This window comes from Antechinus flavipes, chromosome 1, assembly GCF_016432865.1.
Source record: "Antechinus flavipes isolate AdamAnt ecotype Samford, QLD, Australia chromosome 1, AdamAnt_v2, whole genome shotgun sequence".
Classification (NCBI taxonomy): domain Eukaryota; kingdom Metazoa; phylum Chordata; class Mammalia; order Dasyuromorphia; family Dasyuridae; genus Antechinus; species Antechinus flavipes.
Window position 1 is genome coordinate 651,912,763 of NC_067398.1, and position 24,737 is coordinate 651,937,499.

At 38.7% G+C, this 24,737-nt stretch overlaps 1 protein-coding gene across 1 annotated transcript in view; it reads right to left on the reverse strand.

Annotated features, from left to right (window-relative positions):
* Positions 1-515: 515 nt before the first annotated feature.
* Positions 516-24,737, reverse strand: part of LOC127548021 (immunoglobulin gamma-1 heavy chain-like) — a 42,120-nt gene continuing 17,898 nt past the window's right edge. Inside the window, exons 3-8 of the mRNA XM_051975180.1 lie at positions 8,873-8,916; positions 7,950-8,303; positions 7,082-7,345; positions 6,671-6,715; positions 1,464-2,226; positions 516-880 (exon numbers count right to left, since the gene is read on the reverse strand). Coding sequence (XP_051831140.1) covers positions 2,117-2,226; positions 6,671-6,715; positions 7,082-7,345; positions 7,950-8,303; positions 8,873-8,916 — 817 coding nt within the window. The 3' untranslated portion in view covers positions 516-880; positions 1,464-2,116. The remainder of the gene's footprint in view (positions 881-1,463; positions 2,227-6,670; positions 6,716-7,081; positions 7,346-7,949; positions 8,304-8,872; positions 8,917-24,737) is intronic.

Sequence of the window (24,737 nt, forward strand, 5' to 3'; positions counted from 1 at the left end):
GGAGGGCAGGGGAAGAAGTTGTTTGATTCTCTCATGGCTGCTATGATTGCCTGGGCATATTGCTTCCCTGTTTCTTTAGCCATTATTAAAAACTTTTAGAGCTGTCTCAACTAATTGGGATATATTCATGCCCTCAAATCCTTCCTGTTCCTGTAACTCCCTGCCTATATCAGAGGCAGATTGACTAACAAATGAGATATTCAAGACCTATAATTCTCAGGGGCCTCAGGATCAATAGTAATATAAGTTTGATAAGTCTCATATAAACATTCTAGAAAAGCACCAGAGAATTCATCTGAACTCTGAACAACCTCAGAAATGTTTGTCATGTTAGCTTTCAGGCTGCAGCTTTAAGACTCTGGAAAAGGAATCTATGATAAGCAGATAATGCTGCGATGAGGTTTGAATCTCCTCAATTCCCAGTGGTGATGAGGTTAGTGGCAATAAGAGAACTGTTAAAAATCCCCTTTCAGCCGGCCACAGGTTTAAAATGAAATAATTCACTTATTCACAAATTATTAATTGCAAAATGAAAGTTTATTGTTGGATAGAAACCAGTTTGCTAAGAGACTGACTTCTATAGCGGCAGAGCCCTATCAGGGAAATGGAATCTTACACTTAGAATGCTCAGTGGGCAGGGTCCTAGCAAACTGCCTGGCCCTCTGCAAGGAATTGAGCTGAAGGAAGCTTGTTGTACAAGTATCTTGGTGGGGGGGCTGGGATAACCTGAGCTGATCAGACCAGAATTTCTCAATTGAATGAGAATTTAGAATTTCAAAAAGATCAATGGGAGTTGATTTGCCCTTGAATAGTGTTGCTTCTCTCATCCTGGGAAGATGGGTCCTCTCTAGACTCCTTGGAACCTGGGAGATCCTGATCTCTGAGATCAAAAAAGGGACACAATTTAATTTTAAAGGGAACACAGTTTCAATAAAGAGACACAGTTTCAGAGTAATAATCTTAAAGAGAGCACAGCTTCAGTAAAGGCAACAGTTTCCCTCTCCCTTTACTACTGTGGTGAGAGTTGGGGTCCCAGTCATGCCTTTCAGAGGGAAAACTAGCTTCTTATCTGATTATGGTGTTCTTCTACAGATCCCCCACTAGGTCCAAGAACAGCCTTCCTAGCCTCCCATTCAATTTTCTCTCTCTCCTCGGTAATGAAAAGGGTGGTGAGAAACTGCTGACAGTCATCCCACATGGGTAGGTGAGTATGAAAACCAGATTCAAGGAGGTTAATCAAAGCCTAAGGCTTCTCAGAAAAAGGAGGGTTTCTGACTTTTGCAGTATATATATATATATAATTTGTAGAAAAGAGGACTCTCTCCAGTCCTACCATTTCCCTCATCAGCAAGACAGGCTTTGAGAGGCAAAGATGGGGAGAGGGGGAGGTTGGAAAGATCCCAAAGTTTTATATGGTCTGGGGACCCAAATGTGCTAGTACCCAAATATTACAGAAAACTTACCTCCACAGGGTTTCAAACCAGATTCTCCACTGTAGCCAACTAGGGGTCTGTTGGTGGAGTCTTTACTGCCACCGGACCTAATCTCTCCTGGGGGCACTGGAAGGACCAGGGGCTGGCTATTGTTCTAACAATCTGACAATGATCCTAAAGTCTGGCTTTAGGAATATTATAGTATTCCTATAATGAAAGAGTCAAAGACAAGTGTTTTGTTTCTTTTCATTCTGAACTTAAGAAATAAAACAGTAATTTCTATAACTTGGGGGAATACAGAGAGACAGAGAGAGAGAACTGCACATGAAACTACAGCTCTATAATGTCCAAATTGCTATAAGTGTTCTTAACATTTTTTCTGTCATGGCCTTTTGATAGTCTGGTGAAACCTAAGGGGCCCTTGTCAGAACAATATTTTTAAATGCATAAAATAAAAAACATAAGATTTAAAAAGAAACCAGTTATTCAGAAATGCAGCTATCAAAATGTTTTAAAAATAAATTTAAAAAAAAAAACCTCCTGAAATTTATCCACAAACTTACAAAGGGTAAGGGAAGAATGGAAGCACAAGAGAACAGGTAGGAGATAAGAATTATCAAAAGAGATAGGGGATCAAAAGAGAAGAGCTGTAGGAGAAGAAAGGGTGAGGTTAAATCACCACCTTAGAAGATCAAAGCTATGGTTGTGAACAGGACACTAATGGCTATAATCTTCATAAACAGTAGTCTCAGGCTCAGGACAATGAAGAGTAGCTTATTCCTCTGCATGAGTTCTGTTTTAAGAGACAAAGGTAAGAATCAAAGTCAGGAGCAGAATCAGCAGGCCAAAATGCCACTATCATATTGATCACCATTTCCACCTGTACCTGAGTCCAAGAGTCAGGGAATAGCAGTGCTAGTCACATTCCATTAATCTTGCTTTTGTCCCTGCCCCTAATACCATCATTTAAGGACCAGTACTTATGGAGATGGGATCTACCATCTTTCACATCGCCTACTGACAAGATGCCAGCAATAGCAAATAAGCCCAAGAGCTCCAAGAATGGTAGCACCTCCCAGATCACTGACCCTGCTTCGAGCCTATCCCCTGCTAGTGGATCTTGTGGAAAACAGCCTGGGAAAGCTATGAGGAAGGGATCAGACATCATATCTTACATGATAGAAAAGTTAGCCTGATGAGGGAACCCCACACTGTTCTGACTTTGGGGGGAACTCTTGAGAAATTTTCATTGAATTCTTGACTCTGTGAAAGACCTGCCCCAGGGAATCAAGACAAAGTAGTTTCACTTTGTTATCTTGGTGGGACTAGTTGAGTCCAGGACTACTACTATTTGAACTTAACTGGCCTCATTTAGCTGAAGATCTAGATTTCTATTAACTTCTGTTGAGCTGAAAATTGGCTCAGAACCATTCCCAGTAAGCTGCCCCATTTTACTGGAAATCTAGACCTGGGGACAGTAATCTTATTCAATTGAAACTTCTATTCAATTCAAAGATCTTGGTCTGATTTCAACTCAAACTGCCCCCAACCTCCAGTCAAGATAAAATAAGTTTCTGTTCACTCAATTCTTTACAGAGGGACAAAGCAGAACATGCCATGCCAAGGAACTCTCTCTCTCCTTGGCATAGCTGCCTGTGAGGACCCCCTGCCCTCTGAGAAGACATTCTCTTTTCAGCATTAACCCCTCTTTATCTCTCTCATCTACTTTTCTGTCAGGATCTGGCAGAAGATCCAAAATAGCTTGTTCTGCTTTCAGGACCCTGCCTGCTTAGAAGACATTCTCTTCTCAGTGTCAGCCTCCATTTCCCTAACAGGAACTTGCAGAGGGCCAAAAGCAGGAATAAGGGACCTCTCATGGGACCTCTCATGGCATAACTGCATGTGAGGACCCCACTGCCCACTGTGAAGAGACTCCCTCTTCTCAGTGTTAACACTCCTCCTTATCTTTCTGCCAGGATTTCTCTATACCCCTTGTTTATCTCTCTCTGCCAAGATTTCTCTGCTAGGAATTTTATCTCTGTTGGGACCTTGCCACTGAGGAAATCAGTCTTCCTAGCAAAAGCTGACTTCTCAAAGCCAACAATAAGCTTCTTTTTGCCAGTCTAACTTTTCAGGTTTGTGAATTCCTTCCCCAAGAACCTCTGTGCTGACCAGAAGGGGTTCCCACAACTCTCTGCCCTGCACCGAACCTCATCAAGCCCAGCTTAAGCAATGGGGCACTTCAAGAGAGAAACAGGGGGCAACATATACCAGGCAACTTGATCCCGTGCCACCATCACAACCATTAACTTCAACTATTGACCAAATGATCCCATTGTGCAAGTGTTACAGAATTCAGCTCCTCAGCAGCTACAGCTATTGAAGATGCAGAGAAGGAAATTTTTGACACCAGTGTCTTTATTACTATCAAATGGTTCAGCACTAGAAACAGATATAGTTTTATCGAAGAAATAATCTTAAAGATGAATTGCTATCTGTTTTGCCACTGGTCTCTAAGCACTATGGTCCCTAGCTATTTGATTTACAGTAAATCTCCCATAAGTGTTGTCCCATCCTACAAGATTGTGAATTTCTTGAGAGCAGGGATTCTGTCCATTTTTTTACTTGTATTCCTGGTGCTTTGACCATAGTAAAACTGTGATGTCTGCGTATTTAAAATCAGCCGGAGTCAGGAATTCAGGTTAAGGGAAAAATCTTCAATCTTTATTCTCAGTAGAGGTGAAGAAGGATTGCAATAGTAATATGGGCAGCTGCAATAGGAAGCCAGCTAGCAGAGGGGGATCGGAGGTGAAGGGCTGATCGCAATAGCAATGCGAGCAGCTGTGACAAGATGCCAGCCAGCAGCCTCTCTTTCTGCTTCCTTTTCCACTCCCCTGCCTCCACCCACCAAAAATGTCATTTCCTAAACAACACATCAGGACTTGCACAAAGAGTGGGCAGGGGCCATTCTTTCTCCAAGCATATATATTAAGAGAGTATAGTCCAATTACTATTTAGCCTCACGTGCTTGGGACCTCAGTGCATCAACTCAAGCCCCAGACCATTACATCAAACAATTGTTTTTGTTTTCGTGAATTCATTCGTTCTCTGGGCCTACAAAATATAACAGAAACATTCCTAGTTTCCTCCTTATTAATCAGTTTAGCTAGTGAAGTGTCAGTGATAGGTCCTTATAAACTAAGCAAACTTTCATTGTTGACTCCCAATTAGAGAAACCACCCATTGGAATCTCAAATGTGCCCTAGCACATTACACACTCTGAGTACTATATTCTTATATATCTTGAATCTTAAGCTATCAAACACGCTGGATCTTGAGTTCTTTATCAAATCTGAACTATAGGAAACCATGTTCTGAGCACACCATTTCCCACAGTCTTGGAATATCACCCAGTCTTACCACCAAGTTATCATATCTTTTTTGTCCTGGAATATTAGAAACACTAAACCATGTATCCTGAGCTTTGCTCTATCATATAATCTAAAATTATAGTTTCTCAGTTCTTAAATTATCATAGACCCTTAAGTTGTTCATTTAACTATAATTTCTTAAACTTTAATTCAGTAATTACACTAGACTGTAGGCAAGATAAAATGTTTAAATAAGATACAATCCTTCCCTTTAGAGAGCTTATAATCTCTAGGGGGCGGGGGGTGGGGAGGAGGGGAGAAGACACCAACTCAGATATTCATAGTTTATTTTATAACTTGATAAATACCTTAGGGATGTACTATGTGAAATTCACTGGGAGAAAATCTTTTTCAAAAAAAGGGGATCAAGCAAGTGTTATGCCAAAATGGCTTTTAAATTGGGCTTACAGAGATAAGAATCCAGCAACACATGGGAAGACACTGAGAAGTCCATGGTCCCAATTTGAGAAAATGCAAAGAAATGTAGAGGCATGTGGAGTGTTTAGTGAATCAGTTTGCTTAGAGCATAATGCAAAGATTAGAATGAGATAAAGATGGTATCAGATGGTGATGGTTCTCAAATGCCAGAAACAAAAACAAAAACAAAAACAAAAAGGAGAATGAATATTATCTTAGAGAAAAAAGCCATTGAAAATTTTTGAGTAAAGAATTGACAAACTAGAGGTTGAAAGAAGTGGAAGAGAGAATACAAGTGGAAAGATCTTTGAAAGTATCAGAGTGGTCTTTAGGGTGATAATGAGGACCTGTGCTAATATGATAATAGTGGAAATAAAGGGATAAAGAATAATGTTAGAAAGGAGGAGGAACAGAAATATAGAGTGGTATCTGAAGGACAATGGAGGAGAGGGTGATTCAATTATACATAATAAACTGTGACAAAAGTTTCAAATAGATCAAGGAGGTTGAAGATTGAAAAAAAGCAGTGGATTTTGTGGATAGGGGAAGTTATTGAGAGAAACTCTTGTATACAGGGATTAGGAATGGAAGCCAGATGTTCAGGTTTCAGGAGATAGTGAGAAGTGAGTTAGCAGAGGCAATGGTTACAGATAACTTCTAATAGAAGTTTAGCACTAAAGAAGTGGAGATGAGTTGTAAGCTGAATAGACAATAAAAAATAAAGAGGATGGGAAAGACAAACTTGTTTATAGGAAGAAGGAAAGAGCCAATATTGAGGCAGATCTTGAAAATACATGAGAGAAAGGGGAGGATAGCACCTGCAGCAAGGTTGAAGGAGGCAGGAAGAAATAATACCAAAGACACACACAACCCACATTTGCTGATTTTCTTCATTGAAATTTAGCATCACAGAACTAGGAGTAGAAAAGGGAAAAGATGGAGATTACCTAAGGTGAAGACCTATAGTCCAGAAATGGAGAAGGGGGAGGGAACCAAAGGATTTTAGGGTAGAAGTCAGGAAAACATTAGGAGACCATTTAACCCAGGCTAGCTCTAGAGAGAGAAAAGTGAAACCAAAGCAGCTGAGAAGGCCAATGAGAACAAGAATAAACTTTAGACTGGAATGTTTCCTAAATTTTAGATCTTCACAAGTCTCATCCTCAGATCCTGAATCATTACCCACACTGAGCCATTCTGCACACACTCTAAATTTAGGTTATTTATACAATATTATATGTCCTGGGCCACGACCATGGCCATAAGGAACCCTGGAATATCACATTATCACAAAGGGAGTTATAGATACTATCAGGCTGGAGAATGGTCTCACTTCTGATCAAATTGCTCAGGATTAATTTCATTATTTCTACCCTTTTGCCTTTAACTCACCTGTAAACTCCTGATCAGGATGGGATGGTTGCAACTTCACAAGGTCTGAGGACAGAATGATATCATCAGGCATAGTCTTGGGATCCACTGAGCCCAGGACTTTCTGAGTTAGGATACTCCTCATTAGCCAACCTTACCACACACACATCCATTATTCTGGAATCTCATTCCAACTTATAGAGTCCCCTCTCTCAGAAAGGAAAACCTAGAATATTTTAATGGTCTAGAATGAAACTTCCTAAACAAGAACTCTTTGGTCCAACCACGACTACTATCTAGGGAGCCCCTCCTCACTACAATATTCCTCCCTATTTCCTGCTTCTGTCCCTCAATGATCCATAAAATACTTCCAAAGCACAAGATGCCCCTTCTTGGTACCCCCTCCCATCCCCAGGGAGGGACTGCTCATACCTGGCTGGAAGGACACAAGGGTCTCTTTCCCAAGGTGCTGCACTGAGCAGGTTACTGAGTCATTCTCACCAATCCTGCCAATCTGGATGGCACTGTAGGTGCCATGGGCTGTGGGAGTCACAGTGAAGGCCTGGGCTGAGACTGAGGCCTTAGGGGAGGCCAGGGACACATGGAGTTCCTTGGGATAGTAGTCACTGATCAAGCAGGCCACAGCATCCTGACTCCTTACCAGGAACACACTGGGTGACAGAGGGGCCCGAGGTCCTGCAATCAAACCATGACTTCCTGTCATTCAGGTGGTCTCTACAAGGTAATCCTGCCAGCCTGCAACAGACTCGGTTGTGGGCAGGCACACATGCAACCAAATAAATGTGAAAAGCAAACCTCACCCACTTCCTGGTCCCCTCTCAGCCCAGGTCTGGCCCCTTCTATGGAGCAAAAACTCATGAGCCCAAGCAATTGTGAAAAACAGATGCCAGCCCTTGCCTCAGCCCAACTTTTATGAACCCAGATCACGTGCCCGTGTTGCCCCCCCAGATCACAGCTCCTTTTTTCTCCCAAGACTCCCTACTCTTGACTGTCACTGAGGCTGTCAGGGATCTTAGGATTTCACATATGGATATCCCAACTCCATAGCCTTTGAGACTCAAATCCTTTCAATAACCTACCACAGTCCATAACCAGAATTACTGCTCAGAGAAGGTATACTAGCTCTGGTCACACAGCTTTGTAGTCGAAAGAGAGGTCTGAAAAATGGGGGACTCTGGTTCTGATCTGATCACTAGCACTGACTGACTATAGGACCTGGAGTCAAGCCCAGACTTTCATGAACTATTTCCTTTAGGACTAGGGCAGAGGAGGCACTCACCAGGCTCCACAGTCACATCTGTCCCAGGGCCAAAGACCAGCTTGTCTGTGTCACTTCCATCACCCACCCTTCTTGCACAGTGATAATGGCCAGAGTCCCCAAGGCCCAGGCCTTTAATCTGAAGAAAAATCTGGCTGCTGTTGTCCTCTCTGGAGGAAATTATACGATGTTCGTTGGTTTTTGAAGATGTATGGTCAAGGCTAGACAGCCACCGAGGGGCATGTCCAGGGTCCCAAAGGTACCAGCCTAATATGCTTGTCTTGAATTGGAAGCCAGAAGTTAGGCATTTGAGGCGCAAGGTCAGACTGCGAGGGTAAGGACCTCCTCCTAATTCTTTCAACTGGATCTTATCTCCTGCACAAGGCAAAAATGATGGGATTATAGTTAAGTAGGGACAATACAACCATTCTGCCTCCTAAGAGTAAAGATCTTGATTCCTTAAACCTTTTAAATTCCATCCATTCTTAGTTTAGGACTCATTTCTCTTTAGCCATTTACATGGCTCCCAGCACTTCAAGAAAATTCAAGCATGATCAGTGGCAAGATTTAGGAAATCCCAGAGGTCAAAGTTTTTCCTCAGTTTCAGAGGTAAGGATAGGGAAATTTTCTTATTCTTCCAGATTCTCAGAGATCCTTAGGATTGGAAAGTGAAGTGCCCATGGTCAGGAGGGTAAAAAATACCACAACTTCAAAAGTTACAAAATTCTTAGAGAAAGGAAGTATTAAGAGAGAAGGCTGAACATGAGATGTGATTTACTTAATGAGCTATCAGCCCAGTCCCAGGTTCCCCCCACAACCCTGCTACCAAGAAGCATATCCAGAATCCCAAAGGTACCAACCTAGTATATTTGCCCTCAGGGTCCAAATGAATGATATTCCCTTCCTCAACACTTCTGACTCCTGATAGATATATAGAAACTTACGTGGAAACACAGATACTTCTGTTCCTGGCCCAAAATCGTCCCACCTATCTCACCGTGACACAAGAAGCAACCTAAACTCTTCATTCTTGGGTGCAGGTTGGGGAGGGAACTTGGAGGTGGTAGGAAGTGAAATAAAGGAGGGGCAGAGGAAGGATACAGGAAACTAGTGACAAAAACATGCGGGGTCAGGTTTATGGAGTACCTAACAAGCTCAGGAGGTTCTAGAGAAATGGGGAATTACCTAGTGGATTCCAACCAAAAACAAGTCTAAGTAATTAAGTCTCAAAAGGTCCTCTAAGATCACCCTCTTAAAAAGACAGAGGCAAGTCAGTAATTTTGAAAGAGTTGGTCTTTGCTATATAGACAAAACAGCTATCCACTTGATTCTAGAAATGTCCACTTAAGTTTCTATTCTTTGCCTCCTACCAGCCAACAGTGAGAGTTAGAATGCTCCATCCCTATCACATGATAAAGTAATAATAACTAATTAACAACAAATTGTTATATAAAATTTTGAAGCTTGCAAAACATTTTACAAATACTATTTCATTTCATTCTCAGGACAATCTCAGGATAATTCTTTCTGTTATTATATCCATTTTACAATTGACATAACTGATACAGAAGAGGTTAGATAACTTACCCAAATACTAGTAAGTATTTGAGGCAAAATTTGAACTCAGTCTTCCTGACTCCAGGCCCTGCACTCTATCCACTGCCCCATCTAACTGTGTTCCTATATGGAATCACCAAAGAAGAATGAACAATTGAAAGGAAAGTACAGAGAGATGTAACCTAGTGTCTGGTTGCAGAATAAATAAAAGCCAGGAGCAGAATTTAGTGTCCCTCAAGATCCAGCTGTGGTTCTCCAAAGAGGACTGGGCTATATCTACTTTGGACCCAACTTGTTGAGCAATCTTTCTTGGATCTTGAGGGATATTTAAATTGGTGACTCTCATAAGTATTATTTGAAGTGACCAATTCTCTCAAGAAGTTTGGGAGTTTTTGAGCTAATTAATTTTCCTGATATGTTTCATGGGACTTGAGTTGATCAATCCTACTAAAAACATGAACCAAAATGGAGGTCCAGCCACTTTGATTTTTTCTTTGACCTTTCTGACAGCATTTATTTCTCAAAGATTATGTCATGGAGAGACCCCAGTGACAAAATATCTGTAATATATATGCAAAGTCAAGTAAAACAAATACCTACATTGGCCATTTACAGGAAAAAACAAGAGTGCAGACATTCTGATTCTGTCAACTTTCTGTCCAGAGATGAGTGACATACTTTATCATCCATTTTCTTTGACTGGAATTTTTAAGTCTTTCAAAGTTGTTTGTCTTTCATTGTTGTTATTGCCTAAATCATTTTCCCTTTTGGCCCCCTCACCCTGGAAGTCCACTTTATCCAAAGCCTTCTTACATTCTCACCTCCATTCTTGAAGTCCCTTCCGCCTATCAGGCAGTTCCTCCCAAAACCTCTATTTTGAGAAAGTGCCCATCCAGCCATATCTCAAATTTCTCTCTGGACTTCACTCTTGAGTCTCTCAAATATCTCCACTTGTGTGTGGTCACACAGGCATGCACACACAAAGACACACACGCTTTTCAGTTTTCATGCTCCTTTGATGTGTTAACTATATTGTCTTCTTCCATTAGAATACAAGCTCTTTGAGGGAGAATGTTTTTTTGTTGTTTGGACTTATATTCTTAGTACTTTGCATAGTTCCTGATACACTTACTTTGTTAAATAAATGCTTGTTGACTTGGCTTGTTGACTCCTGATTCTGCTCATTTCACATTGCATGAACTCATATGTCTTCCCTGGATCCTCTGAACCAGTTCCTTTTATTATTTCTTGTAGTACAACAGTCTTCTATCACTCATACATCATCATTTTTTCCAGCCATTCTCCAGTTGATGGCCATTCAATTTCCAATTTCTTATTTTAAAAAAGAGCTGCTATAAATATTTTTGCATATATGGATTTTTTTTTATTGAGAATCTTTGATGTTTCTTCTATTTTTTTATTATTAAAACTTTTTATTTACAAAGCATATACATGGGTAATTTTTCCAACATTGACCCTTGCAAAACCTTTTATTCCAAATTTTATGTTCCTTCCCCCACCTCCTGCCCTTATTGGCAGGTAGTCCAATACATTTTAAATACATTGAAATACATGTGAAATTCAATCTATGTACATATATTTATTTATACAGCTATCTTGCTGCACAAGAAAAATCAAATCAAGAAGGGAGAAAAAAAAACTAAGAAAACAAAATGGAAGCAAATAACAATAGACAGAGTGAGAATGCTATGTTGTGTTCCACACTCCATTCCCACAGTTCTCTCTCTGGGTGTAAATGGCTCTCTTCATCACTGAACAAGTGGCACTGATTTAAATCATCTCAATGTTGAAGAGAGCCAGGTCCATCAAAATTGATTGTCATATAGTTTTATTGTTGCTATGTGTAATGATCTCCTGGTTCTGTTCATTTCACTTAGCATCAGTTCATGTAGGTTTCTCTAAGCTTCTCTGAAATCATCCTGCTGGTCATTTCTTACAGAAAAATAGTATTCCATAGCATTTGTATACCATAATTTATTCAACCATTCTCTAATTGATGGGCATCCACTCATTTTCCAGTTTCTTGCCACTACAAAGAGGGCTGCCACAAACATTTTTGGACACATGGGTCCTTTAAGATCGCTTTAGGATATAATCCCAGTAGAAACACTGCTGGATCAAAGAGTATGCACAGTTTGATAACTTTTTGAGCATAGTTTCAAACTGCTCTCCAAAATGGTTCAGTCCATTCACAACTCCACCAACAATGTATCAGGGTCCCAGTTTTCCCACATCCCCTCCAACAGTCATCATTATCATTTACTATCATCTTAATCAATCTTACAGGTGTATAATGGTATCTCAGAGTTGTCTTAATTTGCTTTTCTCTCATCAATAGTGATTTGGAGCACCTTTTCATGTGGTCACAAATAGTTTCAATTTCTTCAACTGAAAATTGTTCATATCCTTTGACCATTTATCGATTGGAGAATGATTTGAACTATTATAAATTTGAATCAGTTCTCTATATATTTTAGAAATGAGACTTTTATCAGATCCTTTGGATGTAAAAATGTTTTCCCAGTTTATTGCTTCCCTTCTAATCTTGTTTGTATTAGTTTTGTTTGTACAAAAACTTTTTAACTTTATATAATCAAAATTATCTATTTTATGATCAATAATGATCTCTAGTTCTTTTTGATCACAAACTCCTTCTTCTTCCACAAATCTGAAAGATAAACTATCCTAGGTTCTTCTGGTTTGTTTAGAATATCATTCTTTATGTCTAGATCATGAATCCATTTTGACCTGATTTTGGTATATGGTATTAGGTGAGGGTCTGTGCCTTCTTTCTGCCATACGAATTTCCAATTTTCCCAGCAATTTTTGTCAAATAGCGAATTCTTATCCCAAAAGCTAAAGCCTTTGGGTTTATTAAATACTAGATTGCTATAGTCATTGATTATTTTGTTCTGTGAACCTAACCTATTCCACTGATCAACTTCTCTTAGCCAGTACCAAATGGTTTTGATGACTGCTGCTTTATAATATAGTTTTAGATCTGGTACAGCTAGGCCACCTTCATTTGCTTTTCTCTTCATTAATTCCTTTGAAATTCTTGACCTTTTGTTCTTCCAGATGAATTTTGCTGTTATTTTTTCTAGGTCAGTAAAATAGGGAGTTTGAATGGTATAACACTAAATAAATTATTATTTAGGGAGTATTGTCATCTTTGTTATATTCACTTGACCTATCCGAGAGTTTTGTAGTTTTGCTCATATAGTTCTTGACGTTCCCTTGGCAGAGAGATTCCCAAATATTTTATATTATCAACAGTCATTTTAAATGGAATTTCTCTTTGTATCTCTTGCTGTTGGATTTTGTTAGTAAAATATAAAAATACTGATGATCTATGTGGATTTATTTTGTCTCCTGCAACCATGTTAAAGTTGTAAATTATTTCTAATAGTTTTTTAGTTGATTCTCTAGGGTTTCTTTGGTATTTTTAAGATACAGACATAGGATTGCTATTGTGAGTCAAAAAATATGTACATCTTAGTAACTCTTTGGACATAGTTCTTAACTGTGTTTCATTATCTCTAGACTAATTAATTTATAACTTCACCAAACTAATGAGCATGGCTGTTTTTTCACAGCCCCTCTAATATTTGTCATTTTCAGGTTTTTGGTAATCTTTATCATTCTGATGTGTGTGTGATAGAAATTCATAATTGCTTAATTTACATTTCATCTTTGTGAGGTTTTGCTCCCTGCTGCCAATTTCAGGGCTCAACTCTTTCAAAACATCTTTCAACTGTAGTATGCTCAATTATAGTGACTATAACCTCTCTGTGTTGTGCTGACACAGCTTTAATTATAGCCTCTGTTTTCAGCTAATGAAATCCAAGCAAATTGCTTTGGGAAAACATGACTTTTCATCAATTAATCAATCAGTCAATAAAGATTATTATTAAATGCCTACTTCCTGCCAGACACTGTGCTAAGCACTGGGAATATCAATGTTTTAAAAAAGAAAAAAGAAAAAAAAAAAAAAAAAAAGACAGTCCCTGACCTCAAGATTCTTACAATCTAATAGACAATATACAAAATAAAGCTGAAAAGGAGAGAGAAAAAGAAGTGGTAATCAAGAAGGAGCCTGACACAGGCATATGCTGGAAAATGTCTCAGAGAGGTCATAAAAATAGTATAGGTCAGTTGAGAAATGGGGAGATATATGAAATGGGTTCTTTTATATGTGGAAGTTTGGAATATATGGCCCCACTCTTTCTAATCAGAGGGGAAAGGGATAATGATGAAATCACCAAGACTGATAAGATCTTTTAGGATGATAAATTTATCACAATAATGAGCTTCCTATGACATGATTGAGAAATCAATACAAGTTCCCAAGTAGAACATCTAGTTGAAAATTACAGCTCTGTGAATTTAAATATAAATTTGTAATGAGTTCTCTTTCACTCAAAGCTGGCCGGAAACCAAAGAAGGATGCAGGAAAGAAAGAAAATAGAGTTTTATTACTTGAAAAAAAAAATTTAATAAAAATGACCCTACTCTCCCACAGACAGAGGTAATTTAGGAAGAAATGTACCCCCAAAATATTAAAAGAAAATGTCTGTACTTTTCTGTTTATTGTATGTTCCAAGTAAATATACCTTTATAAAAGGTAATTGATGTCCACTGATTAAATTGACAAGATGCTAGTCACTGGGATTTAATAGTAGGGGAAGCTGAGGTCTGTGCTTAAGCCAGTTCAAACTGGTTCATGAAAACTGAATTTCAGCATATTTATATTTTAGAAATTGGCAAATGCTACAAATCAGAGCAGGATTTATTGTTTTGTTAATTTCTAGACTTAGAAAAAAAATGTTAACAATAAAGCTTGAAAAATGTGTCAGAACCAAAATGGCGGAGTAAAGACAGGAACTCATCCAACCTCTCCCTAAACCATTCCAAATTTCTTTAAATAATGACTCTAAACTAATTTGAGTGCCAGAACATCCCAAAAGACAGACTAGAACATTGTCCAGCTGAAAAGAATTTAGAAAGTCATCAAGAAAGGTCTGTGACACCAGGGTAGGAGTCCATATGCAGTCATGGGGTGAGTCCCACCCTGCATAGGCCCAGCTCTAACCCGGACCCCAGCTCCACTTCTGAATCAGCCACAGTACTGGTGGCTTCCAGACCTTTCAGCCCAGAGACACCAAAGAGGACATTGAAAGACGGCAAAAAAAGGTCTGTAGAATCAGGGTTGGAGCGCAGTGCACAATCCTAACACAGGCTGTACCAATGCTGCCTGGGACAAAGCCCTGGCCTCCACCCCATCCCCAACCTCCACGTGTTCTGGTCCCAGTCCCAGCATTAGTTAGACCCCCATCATCAATGAGGTGGGACCTCTGAATCAGCAATAGCACTAGAGGCTTCTGGACCTTTGAGCCCTGGGAACACACAGGGAGGACTTGGAAGGCTGTTGGAATACACAGGCGTCACCTGACAGTAGCTGCTGGAGATCCAACCCAGACCTGCAGAATGGATTTCCTCTTGTGAGAGGATGATACAAAGAGACTAAGAGGCAGTTGCTTTTCTCTGATCTCTCTGAGAGGCCATTGCATTGTCTGACCTCTCTCCTCTTCCCTATGCTTCCAATTTATCTCATTCCCAGTCTGCAATACCTGTGTCAGCAAAGGCTTCCCTGCAACTCCTTCAGATGCTATGATTCACGGCTGTAGAAGGTCACGGAGAATTGATCTGTCCCTGGAAAGGATCTGTGGCAACAAAATGAAAATTCCTCTAATTCACTGAATGACCACCTTTTCCTCAGAAGGAGTATATTCAGTTTTGCTGAGTAGGTGATTTTTGGTTGTAATTCTGGTTCCCTTGTTCTCTGGAAAATAATATTCCAAGTCCTCCAGTCCTTTAATGCAAAAGCTGCTAAATCTTATGTGTCCTGACTGTGGCTCCACTATATTTGAAATGTTTCTTTCTATATGCTTGCACTATTTTTTTCTTGACCTGGGAATTCTGGAATTTGGCTATGATATTCCCAGGAGTTTTCATTTTGGGATCTCTTTCAGGAGGTTATTGGTGGATTTTCTCAATTTCTGTTTTATCCTCTGATTCTGGAATGTTGGGATAGTTTTCCTTGATAATTTCTTGAAAGATGATATCTAGGCTCTTTTTTTTATTATGACTTTCAGGGAAACCAAAAATTTTTAAATGATCTTTCCTAGATCTATTTTCCAGGTCATTTTCCAATGAGATATTTCACATTTTAAAAAATATTTTCTTTTTTTTTTTTTTGGCTTTGCTTTATTGTGCCTTGATTTTGCTTAAAGTCATTAAAGCTTTCCTTTGTTCAATTCTATTTTTTTTTATGAATTATTTTCTTCAGTGAGCTTTTGTACCTCCTTTTTTCAATTGGCCAATTTTGCTTTTTTTGCATTCTTCTCCTCACTAGCTTTTTCCATTTCCTTTTGCACCATTCTCAATTTTTTCCCTAATTTTCTCTCTCTCTCTCTCTCTCTCTCTCTCTCTCTCTCTCTCTCTCTCTCTCGCACTTGATTATCAAAATACCTTTTGTGGTGCTCCATGGCTTGAGCCCAATTCTTATATTTCTTGGAGGTTTTGGATATAGGAGCTTTGACTTGGTTACCATCTTCTGAATGTGTGTTTTGATCTTCCTTGTCACCATAATAACTTTCAATGGTCAGAAACCTTTTTTGTTGTCTGCTCATTTTCCTTACCTATTAATTGGCCCTTAACTCTTTTTTAAGCTAGGGCTCTGTTTCCAGGATGGAGGGTGCATTGTCTCAAGCTCCAGGGGTTTTGTGCAATTATTTTCAGAGATTCTTTGAGGAACCTGATCACAAGCACTCTTTCCTGCCTTGGAGCTTTTAGTTGTGTTCCTGTCCCACTGTAACTGTAAGATCATGTTCTGAATCATTAGAGTTCTGCTTTGCTGATGCTCAGGCCTTGGGATTGGGTCTGGTACTGCACTGGCATGTCCTGCACTTGGACTGTATACCAGACTTCCATCCTGTTGCCACAGACCCTCTCCAGTGACCTTCCAAGTCCTCCCTGGTGTTCCCAGTGCCAAGAAGTCCAAAAGCCTCTAGCACTATTGCTGATTGACCTGTGTATCTTGGTTTTTGTCTTATGATCTCCCTAGGATGCATCACTGTGTATCCCAGTTACACCATGATTGATGTTTCAACTAAAACCCCACCTTCCTCAGCTCTCTCTGTTCTCTCTTCACTCTGCTCACAATGCCAGTCACAGAGTTTTGTAGTCCTTTGATGTGGAATCATTAGGTAGAGGAGGGGAGATTTTAAAGAGGACACCTTTGTGCTCCACCTTTATACCATATAAACTACTCTCCAAAGATTCAAGCCTTATTTGTAGAGAAAGACCCTCCTCCTATTTTTCCACTGAATTATCATCAAAAGTAATTTTTTCTTGTTTTTCAGAAGCTTTATAATATGAAGGTTCAAAATTCTCTTAAATTTCTGACCTACTTGCTATTCTCCACACACAACATTCCATTAGCCATCTCTATGCTACTAAATAGTTTGTCTACTATGCCTGTAATGCTCCCTTAATGCTAGCCATTTCTTCCAGGTAGCCTTTCCAGTCTCCTTACCCCAACCACCAGTTTCTATTATTCTCTCTCTAGATATTAATCTATAGCTTCCTTCAAAGTTCATTTCAAGAGCCATTTCTTCCAGGTAGCCTTTCCAGTCTCTTCACCCCAACCACCAGTTTCTATTAGTCTCTCTCTTACTTTGTATCTATTTTTTATATATTACGTACAACAGAACATTGATGGATGAGGGGGCTGAAATATTTTCTACTCAGATGTTCAACTCTGCATTCATGAGGACCAGATTCAGTCCCAGGGGAACCTAAACAATACAGAGTAGAGTAAGGCCTCTGTTTCTTTATCTGTAAAATTACAAGTTTGAATAAATTGATGTCTGAGCACCTTTTCAGATCTAAACCTATTATTATGAATTACATTTAACATCACATAGCATAGCCATTCATACTTTCTTTCTCTGGGCTATTTTGTTCATGCCTTCACATTGGCTGATCTGCATTCCCAGAAAAAATCCTTCATGATGCAAAATATACATCATTCTTTCCTGTAACTCTCAAGCCTTCACCAATGTGCTTCCAAGTACAAAAAATCAGCTTAACACAATAGCATCATTATATCTTCAAGAGAAGCATTTACTTAATGATGAGACATATAAAACAAATGCAGTAAAAATCAATATACAATAAATCACTCATATTCCTGAGCCAAATTCTCCCACTAATACACTTAATGTCCATAATGATAGTAGACAGTGGCAGAAATCTAGTAGGAAAGAATAAGAGTAAAGAAAACCCATGTACTGAGGGCATTTCACCACTTTGGAAAACTAGAGGCTTTAACATCCTTGGTTCATTTAGGAATAATATTCACCAAAGTCACTCTTCTACTTTCTGGTCTTTCCTTTTCTCTTGTTTGGCAAATCCTCTCCTCTTCTGGTAATCTCCTGAACTGATTAATTGGTGACAGCTGATTTCTGGGTCATATGCACAAGATGGAAGATTGTCTTCTCTGATCCTCATAACCTTTCAAGTCTCTCTGATATAGGGATTACATACAAGAAATAAAATGAGCACAATAATTTCTATGAGGTTGCAAGACCACAAAGAGAGTAAAAAGTTGAACAGCTAACAACAAAAAGAATCTCATGAGGACTACTATGTGTCTAATACCATACAGAATCCCATTGGGAATGTCTACTCTAAGGCTATTTAAGCAGAGAATGAGATCCTAGAGCTCCATATCTCAAAAAGCTATTACTCTGAGAGTGAAGAATGACTACTGGGGACATGAGGACAGAGACCGCACTTACTCAAAAGGAAATAACTCTGATGTGTCTGATATAATCACCAGTCTCATCCTTCCCCCCTCTCTTGTTTCCCAAAAGAATAAGAAGAGGCAATGAATATAAGAGTGTATGGTCTTGTTCCTTTTATATGTGAGCAGTGTGTTTGCAGAAAAGGATAGAAAATGAATTTCAGCATGAAGAAAAAGTAACAAATCATTTTGTGAAATAATTATGGTGCTGTCCTTTCCATGTGAAAACACATTAGTGAATGAAAAGGGCAAAAGAATCTTCTATGTGCCAAAACAAAATTCACATGTGAATATGATTTTTGGACAAATATGTGAAATTTCACTTTAGACAGGGTCAAAGAAAGAATTTTTGAATAAAGGAAAAGGAGGATTTAATCACTTTAAGAACAATATAAAGTGCTGCCCCTTTTACATATGAATTTGGTCATTTTAAGGGGCATAAAAATAACTTTTGGGCACTAAAAACTATGAAGTCCATATGTGAAAAAATAATTTTAAATAGAATAGATGCAGACTATTAGGAATACCCAGTAGGGAACTGGGAGGACTTATGTGAAGACAGTAAAAAATGCAGCTTCACAGGCATTGCGGTCCATCAGATAATTTATATGTGATTATTTTTCAAACTTGAGAAATTAAAATTCACAAAGCAATAAATCAAATAACTCAAAAGTGTGAGATGACTAAATAATGACTGTTGGTTTCATAACTAACAAAAGTTAGATTTGTAAGTAAAATGAATATAATACGAATATCTATCTTCTAGGGTTATTATCAAGATCAAATAAGAGAACAGTTGTACAGCACTTTAGAAATCTTAAAGTGCTATTATTACTAGCTATTATAATTATGCAAGCTATTTTACCTCATGAAGGAAAGATGGATCACTGTGTACCAAGAAGCTCTAATTTGGACAATTGAGGGAAGTAAAGAATCAATCAGTCAATAGGCCTTCATTATGTATCAGGAGCTATGCTAAGTGCTGGGAATATAAAGGAACGGGAAAAAACATTGTCTCTAACCTCAGGGAGTTCACATTCTAAAGGAGGAGGAGACAACATGAAAATAGTTATGTACATGCAAGATATATGCAAAGTAATGCAACTTAATCTTAGAGGGAAACCGTGAGCAGTAGGGTAAAAAACCAGGGAGGAGAACAGGAAGGCCTCCTGCAGAAGATGAGTTTTGAGCTGAGTTTTGAAAGAAGTCAGGAAAACAAGAATTGGAAGGTAAGGAGAGCATTCCAAACATGGAGGATAGATAATGCAAATGCATAGGGTTGGAAGTTGAAATACCATATGCAAGGAATAAGTAATCAGTGGTAGCTGGATCACAGAGTATATGTGGAAGTGAAAAGATTGAAAAGGTAAGTTGTGGAGGGTTTTATATGCCAAGCAGAGGACTTCATATTTGATACTTACTGCCTTGTAGGTGGGGTAATATAATCAGATCTTTGCTTTAGGAAAATCACTTCAGTAGTTGAATAGAAGATAGATTGAAATAAGGAAAGACTTGCTATAAGGGGAGCAATTTAAAAACTATTGGAAATGTTGAAGCATGAGGAAGTGAGGCATCTGTACTAGGATGGTAGCTGTGGGAGTACAGAAAAAGGGATATAAGTGAGAGAAGCTATGGGGTTAAAAATGATGATACATGGCAATAGTAAGTGTAGAAAGACTGAGAATGAAGAGGAGAGCATCACAACAAGGTTATGAGCATTATCATTACCCTCCCAAATAATAGAGAAGAAAGGAAGAGAGGAGAGTTTTGGGGAAAATGTAATGAAATCTCTTTTGGACATGTTGAGTTTGAGATATCTATGAGATATCCAATTTGAAATGTCCAAAAGGAAGATGGTGATAAAGGACTGAAACTCAGAAGAGAAATTATATAGATCTTAGACTCATTTGCATAGAGTTGATAATTGATACAACTGGGAACTGATGAAATCACCAAGTGATATATTATGGAAGGAGCAAAGAAGAGGGTTCAAGACAAAGCTTCGGAAAACACTCAGTTAGTGATCAAAACCTGGATGAGAATTCAGCAAAGGGGACTTAAGAAAGAGGAGTCACACTGGTAGGAAGAGAGCCAGGAAAGTGCAGCATCATGAAAACAGGAAAGTATAAAAGATGCAGGAGTAGATGATTATGTCTATTAAAGGCAATGGAAAGAGCAAGAAGAATGAATGATGGTAATTAAGTGATTGGTAATTTTGAAGAGTCTTTTTGCCATTGAATGATGAGATTACAAAGATTTAGCCAAATATATATATATATATATATATATATATATTATATATATATATATATATATATATATATATATATATATAGCAGTGAGTGAAAGTAAAGGAATTGAAAGAAACCAAGAGGAAACAGCTTTTTCAAGGAATTTGATTCAGAACGGCAGTAGGATGGGAGAGATGGGACAATAGCTACCAGGGATGACTAAATCAAGTAAGCATTTTTTAAAGGATAGGGAAGACCTGGGAGTATTTGGAGGTATCAGGGAAGCAGTCAGAAGAAATTGAAGAATAGGGATAAAGTGGGAATAATAGTAGAAGGCAATCTGCTGGAGGATATGGAAAACACTGGGAGCTAGAGTACATATAGAGGGGCAATTCTTACCTCCCCCCCAAAAAAAGAAGGGTTATGGCTTTGTTAGAAATAGGAGGTAAAGGAGGGAAGGGAAACATGATCAAATGATTAAGATGAGGAGGAAGAGAGAAGCAGAATCTCTTGGTAAATGATGCAGCAAGAGAAATCAAGAAGAACCCAGCAGAACAGCAGCCAAGAAGATACCAGATTCAACTGCCTATAAGACTTGAACTATTGTATATGAGAAACTGTAAAGTGACAGAAAAACTTATAACTTTGTGCATTTTTGGAAAATGAAGTTTAGTAGCCTGCTGATTGGAAAAGAATTTAATTCCCTTCAGCATTATCTATACCAGTGAGATGAAACTTTTTAGAGATGTCTGTTGAATACTGCTTCCCACCCTACTCTGAAAGGGGAAAGCAAAGGAGGAAATAAAGGCTTTGTGGCTACTTTGTTGTATAATATAATAATAGAATCTGATTGTGTTGAGGTGGAGATGAATGAGGTACCTTTTGCTCAGAGACTCAAGTTCACAAGTTCAGAAGCAAAAGAATTCACTAACTCCCAGAGACTATGGCAAAAGAAGGCTTTATTAAAAGATGCCAAGAGGAATTCTCTTAGGCATATCTTTCTCAATGGAGAGATAGATCTGCAAATAATCATTTTTCAGAGACCCCTTTTATGTGTACTTACACAGAGGGGAAGTTTGATAATTCTCAACTGAATGTGAAATCTTGCCTGGGATTGTGACTTCCTAACAAGATCAATAGGAGCTTGATTTGCTTTTGAATGTCACAGCTTATTGTACTCTGAGACCATTTAGAGGGATAAATGAAAGGCGACATTGTTTCTGTGATTTTACATAATTTTACGAGCTCACTCAGGTCATGTAATGCCGGAGAAACTGAGGCAGGAGAGAGATTAGAGAGTTTTTAATATTTTATTAATGGGAGAGTAAGATTGACTGGACAGGACTCATCTCAGATTATCCAGTCAGACAGAGATAAGTATACTGGGACCAAGGAATCCATATTGGTCCCAGGGCTGGAGGACCCAAAGAATCCAGCGTCCAGCATACAGCTGCCAGATGCCATTCTCCAGCCATGAATGGAAGAACCCCAACTTCTTAAATACCTTTTTGGAGACAAAGAAGAGAAAGGGAGGGAAAGTTTTTTTATCAGGGAGGGGAAGCCATAAAACCTAAAAATTCCAGAGACAAAGTAGGTAAAGATATCATGGGTTGATCTTGGAATATTCTAAAGGAATATTGTAAATCCATAAAAGAATCAGGAGATCTACTCTTTTATCTTGCTAATTCATAACCCGAGAGCAAATAATCCTTAGTTTTACTGGGTCAGAGACAGAACAATTAAGATAACTGAGACAGGGAAACTGAGTCAGGACAGTTAAAGAAAACTGTGGCATAACATTCCACACTTTTTCTCCTAAATATTCAAACCTTTGAATCTCAGCACCTTCCTCTAGATACCCAGGAGGTCTTTGTCCCACCTTATGTAAAGCAAATGAGCCAAAAATAAAACTAAAAAAAATGTAAAGACTCATTGGCAAGAGCAAGTCTCTCCCTGATAACCCCAGAGTTAACAGCTGTACAAAGGCTCCCTTGTTGCAAGCATGTCAGGTCCTCTACAGTTTTGGAGCACCACCTCAGCCAGAGAATCCAGTTTGAGATGGACAGTTAGGTCTGTGGTCATTTGTGCACTTAACTCAGTCTCTGCTTACAAAGCAGCAGAGTCCAAGGCCCATTCAGAGAGGCAGCCCTCTCCATGGGGGAAGGATGAGGCTTGCAGTACTCCACCCGTCCCCACCCAGAGAAACAGGACTGCTATTAGAATACAGATTTCTGAGCAGATTATGCACAGTTAGACCATCAAGGCAGGCAAACTCCAAACTTTTTAGGTGCCTCAAGCCAAACTTCAAGGTCCTTTGAAATGCTGAAATACTTAATGAACTGGGGTTACAGGAATGGAAAAATAGATCAGAGAGACTGCCAGTGTCAGGACAGGTGTCTGATTTCTAAAACTTTTCTAAAAAAATCTCAAAAACTGAGTCTGCCAGGGCACTTTTAACAAAATAAGGGATTCTAAAATGAAAGCATCCACATTCAATCTGAACTAGTGAGGTAGGGGGTGGGGCAGAGATACCTAAGGCAAAATAGGAGCTAGGGGTTCCCATTCTTTTTGGTATTTTGAAAAAAATATACCAGTTTCCCCAATGTTCTATCTCTATCTCCCCCTTTTTTTTTCTCACGGAAAGGAATTATCAAATGACCATTCCCCATATAAGTCCCAAGAGCAAATCAAAATCCCTCTACATAACAGACTAATACAGTAGCATTTCCTAAAAAGGCTTAAAAAGCCCTCAAACATAACAGCAATAATTACACAGTTTTAACAAATCCCATCCCAAATCTTAAAACACACAGTAATAGATGATCCAGGCAAGGTTTAACAGTCAGTCAACCACCATTCCCAAAGTCCCTCATATCAGTCCAAAGTACACTCGATGCAGGGTCCAGTCCATGGTCTCATTTTAAAACTGCTGCTTCAGGCTGTGAAGTGACAGGAGGCTCTCATTCCTTGCAGAGTGGGTGTGTGCCATGGTGACAATCAAAGCTGATCAAAGCTGATCAAAGCTGATCCAGGTTCCAGAAGCAAGTCAATATCTGTAATTTGACCAAAATCTAGAACAAAAACACAAATCTTAACACATAAAGATTAGATCAGTCTCAGATAGAAAGACTCAGTTCACCAGACTGTTGCAAAACATGAGGAGGCCAAAATAATTGGCCAGCAGTTTCCTATGTGAAGAAATGAGTTTGCTTTAGAGGCCAAGCAAATGGCTGCAGTCTTACAGACCCCTGTTAATTGTCCACTTATCGTGTAGAAACCTAGAAACAAAACACAAATATCCAGTAACAGACAGATGACCAGGCGAAATAGTTGCCCAAGCATTTAGGATACAATGATTACATATAACCAGACTGAAAATAGCAAAGCATGACATAATTGAATTGCATTTAACAGTTCTATTGACCATTGCTCTGATCAGAGAGAGATCAGTTACAGAAGGAAAAATTCAAGAACATAACTATAATATAACATAAGCAGTTGAGTTTTAACAGCTTATCAATCAATTGCCCCAGTAACTGTCAGAGGGTGGAGCTTTAAAACTCCCAAATAGCATTAACTAATTAACTCTAAGCCCAAAACTTTTACCTCCAATAACAGATGTCATTAATCAAATTTCTGATAAATCTTAAACAAAGAGTTACCATAACCTTACAGTAATAACAAAAAGAAATTTCGCCTCAGTAAGTTCACAATTTAGAACAATTATCATATCTAGGTAGATGTTACATGAGTGAACATTATACATACAAATCAGTTTGCTTTTAAAATATCCAATACATAGAAAAACATCCCAAATTGCATATTGTCCATAACAAACATTTTCAAAAGGACAAAGAAAAAAATTATTATGTTCAGAGGCCCTTTAAATAACCTCAGGATGACCCAATACAATCAATTTAAACTTATGCAAAACACCCAATTCCACATAAAAGAATTCAAGAAGGGTTTTTTTTTAACATAGCAATTAAACTTTTAGAAATACTCAGACCAAAGTATGGATCACATTTATGACCATATCTCTTAACCAAGAAAACTTTATTCAATCAATTTAACCCAAAAGTAAGTATGTCCTTAAAAATCACAGTTAGCTGCACTGCCGCAATCAGATAA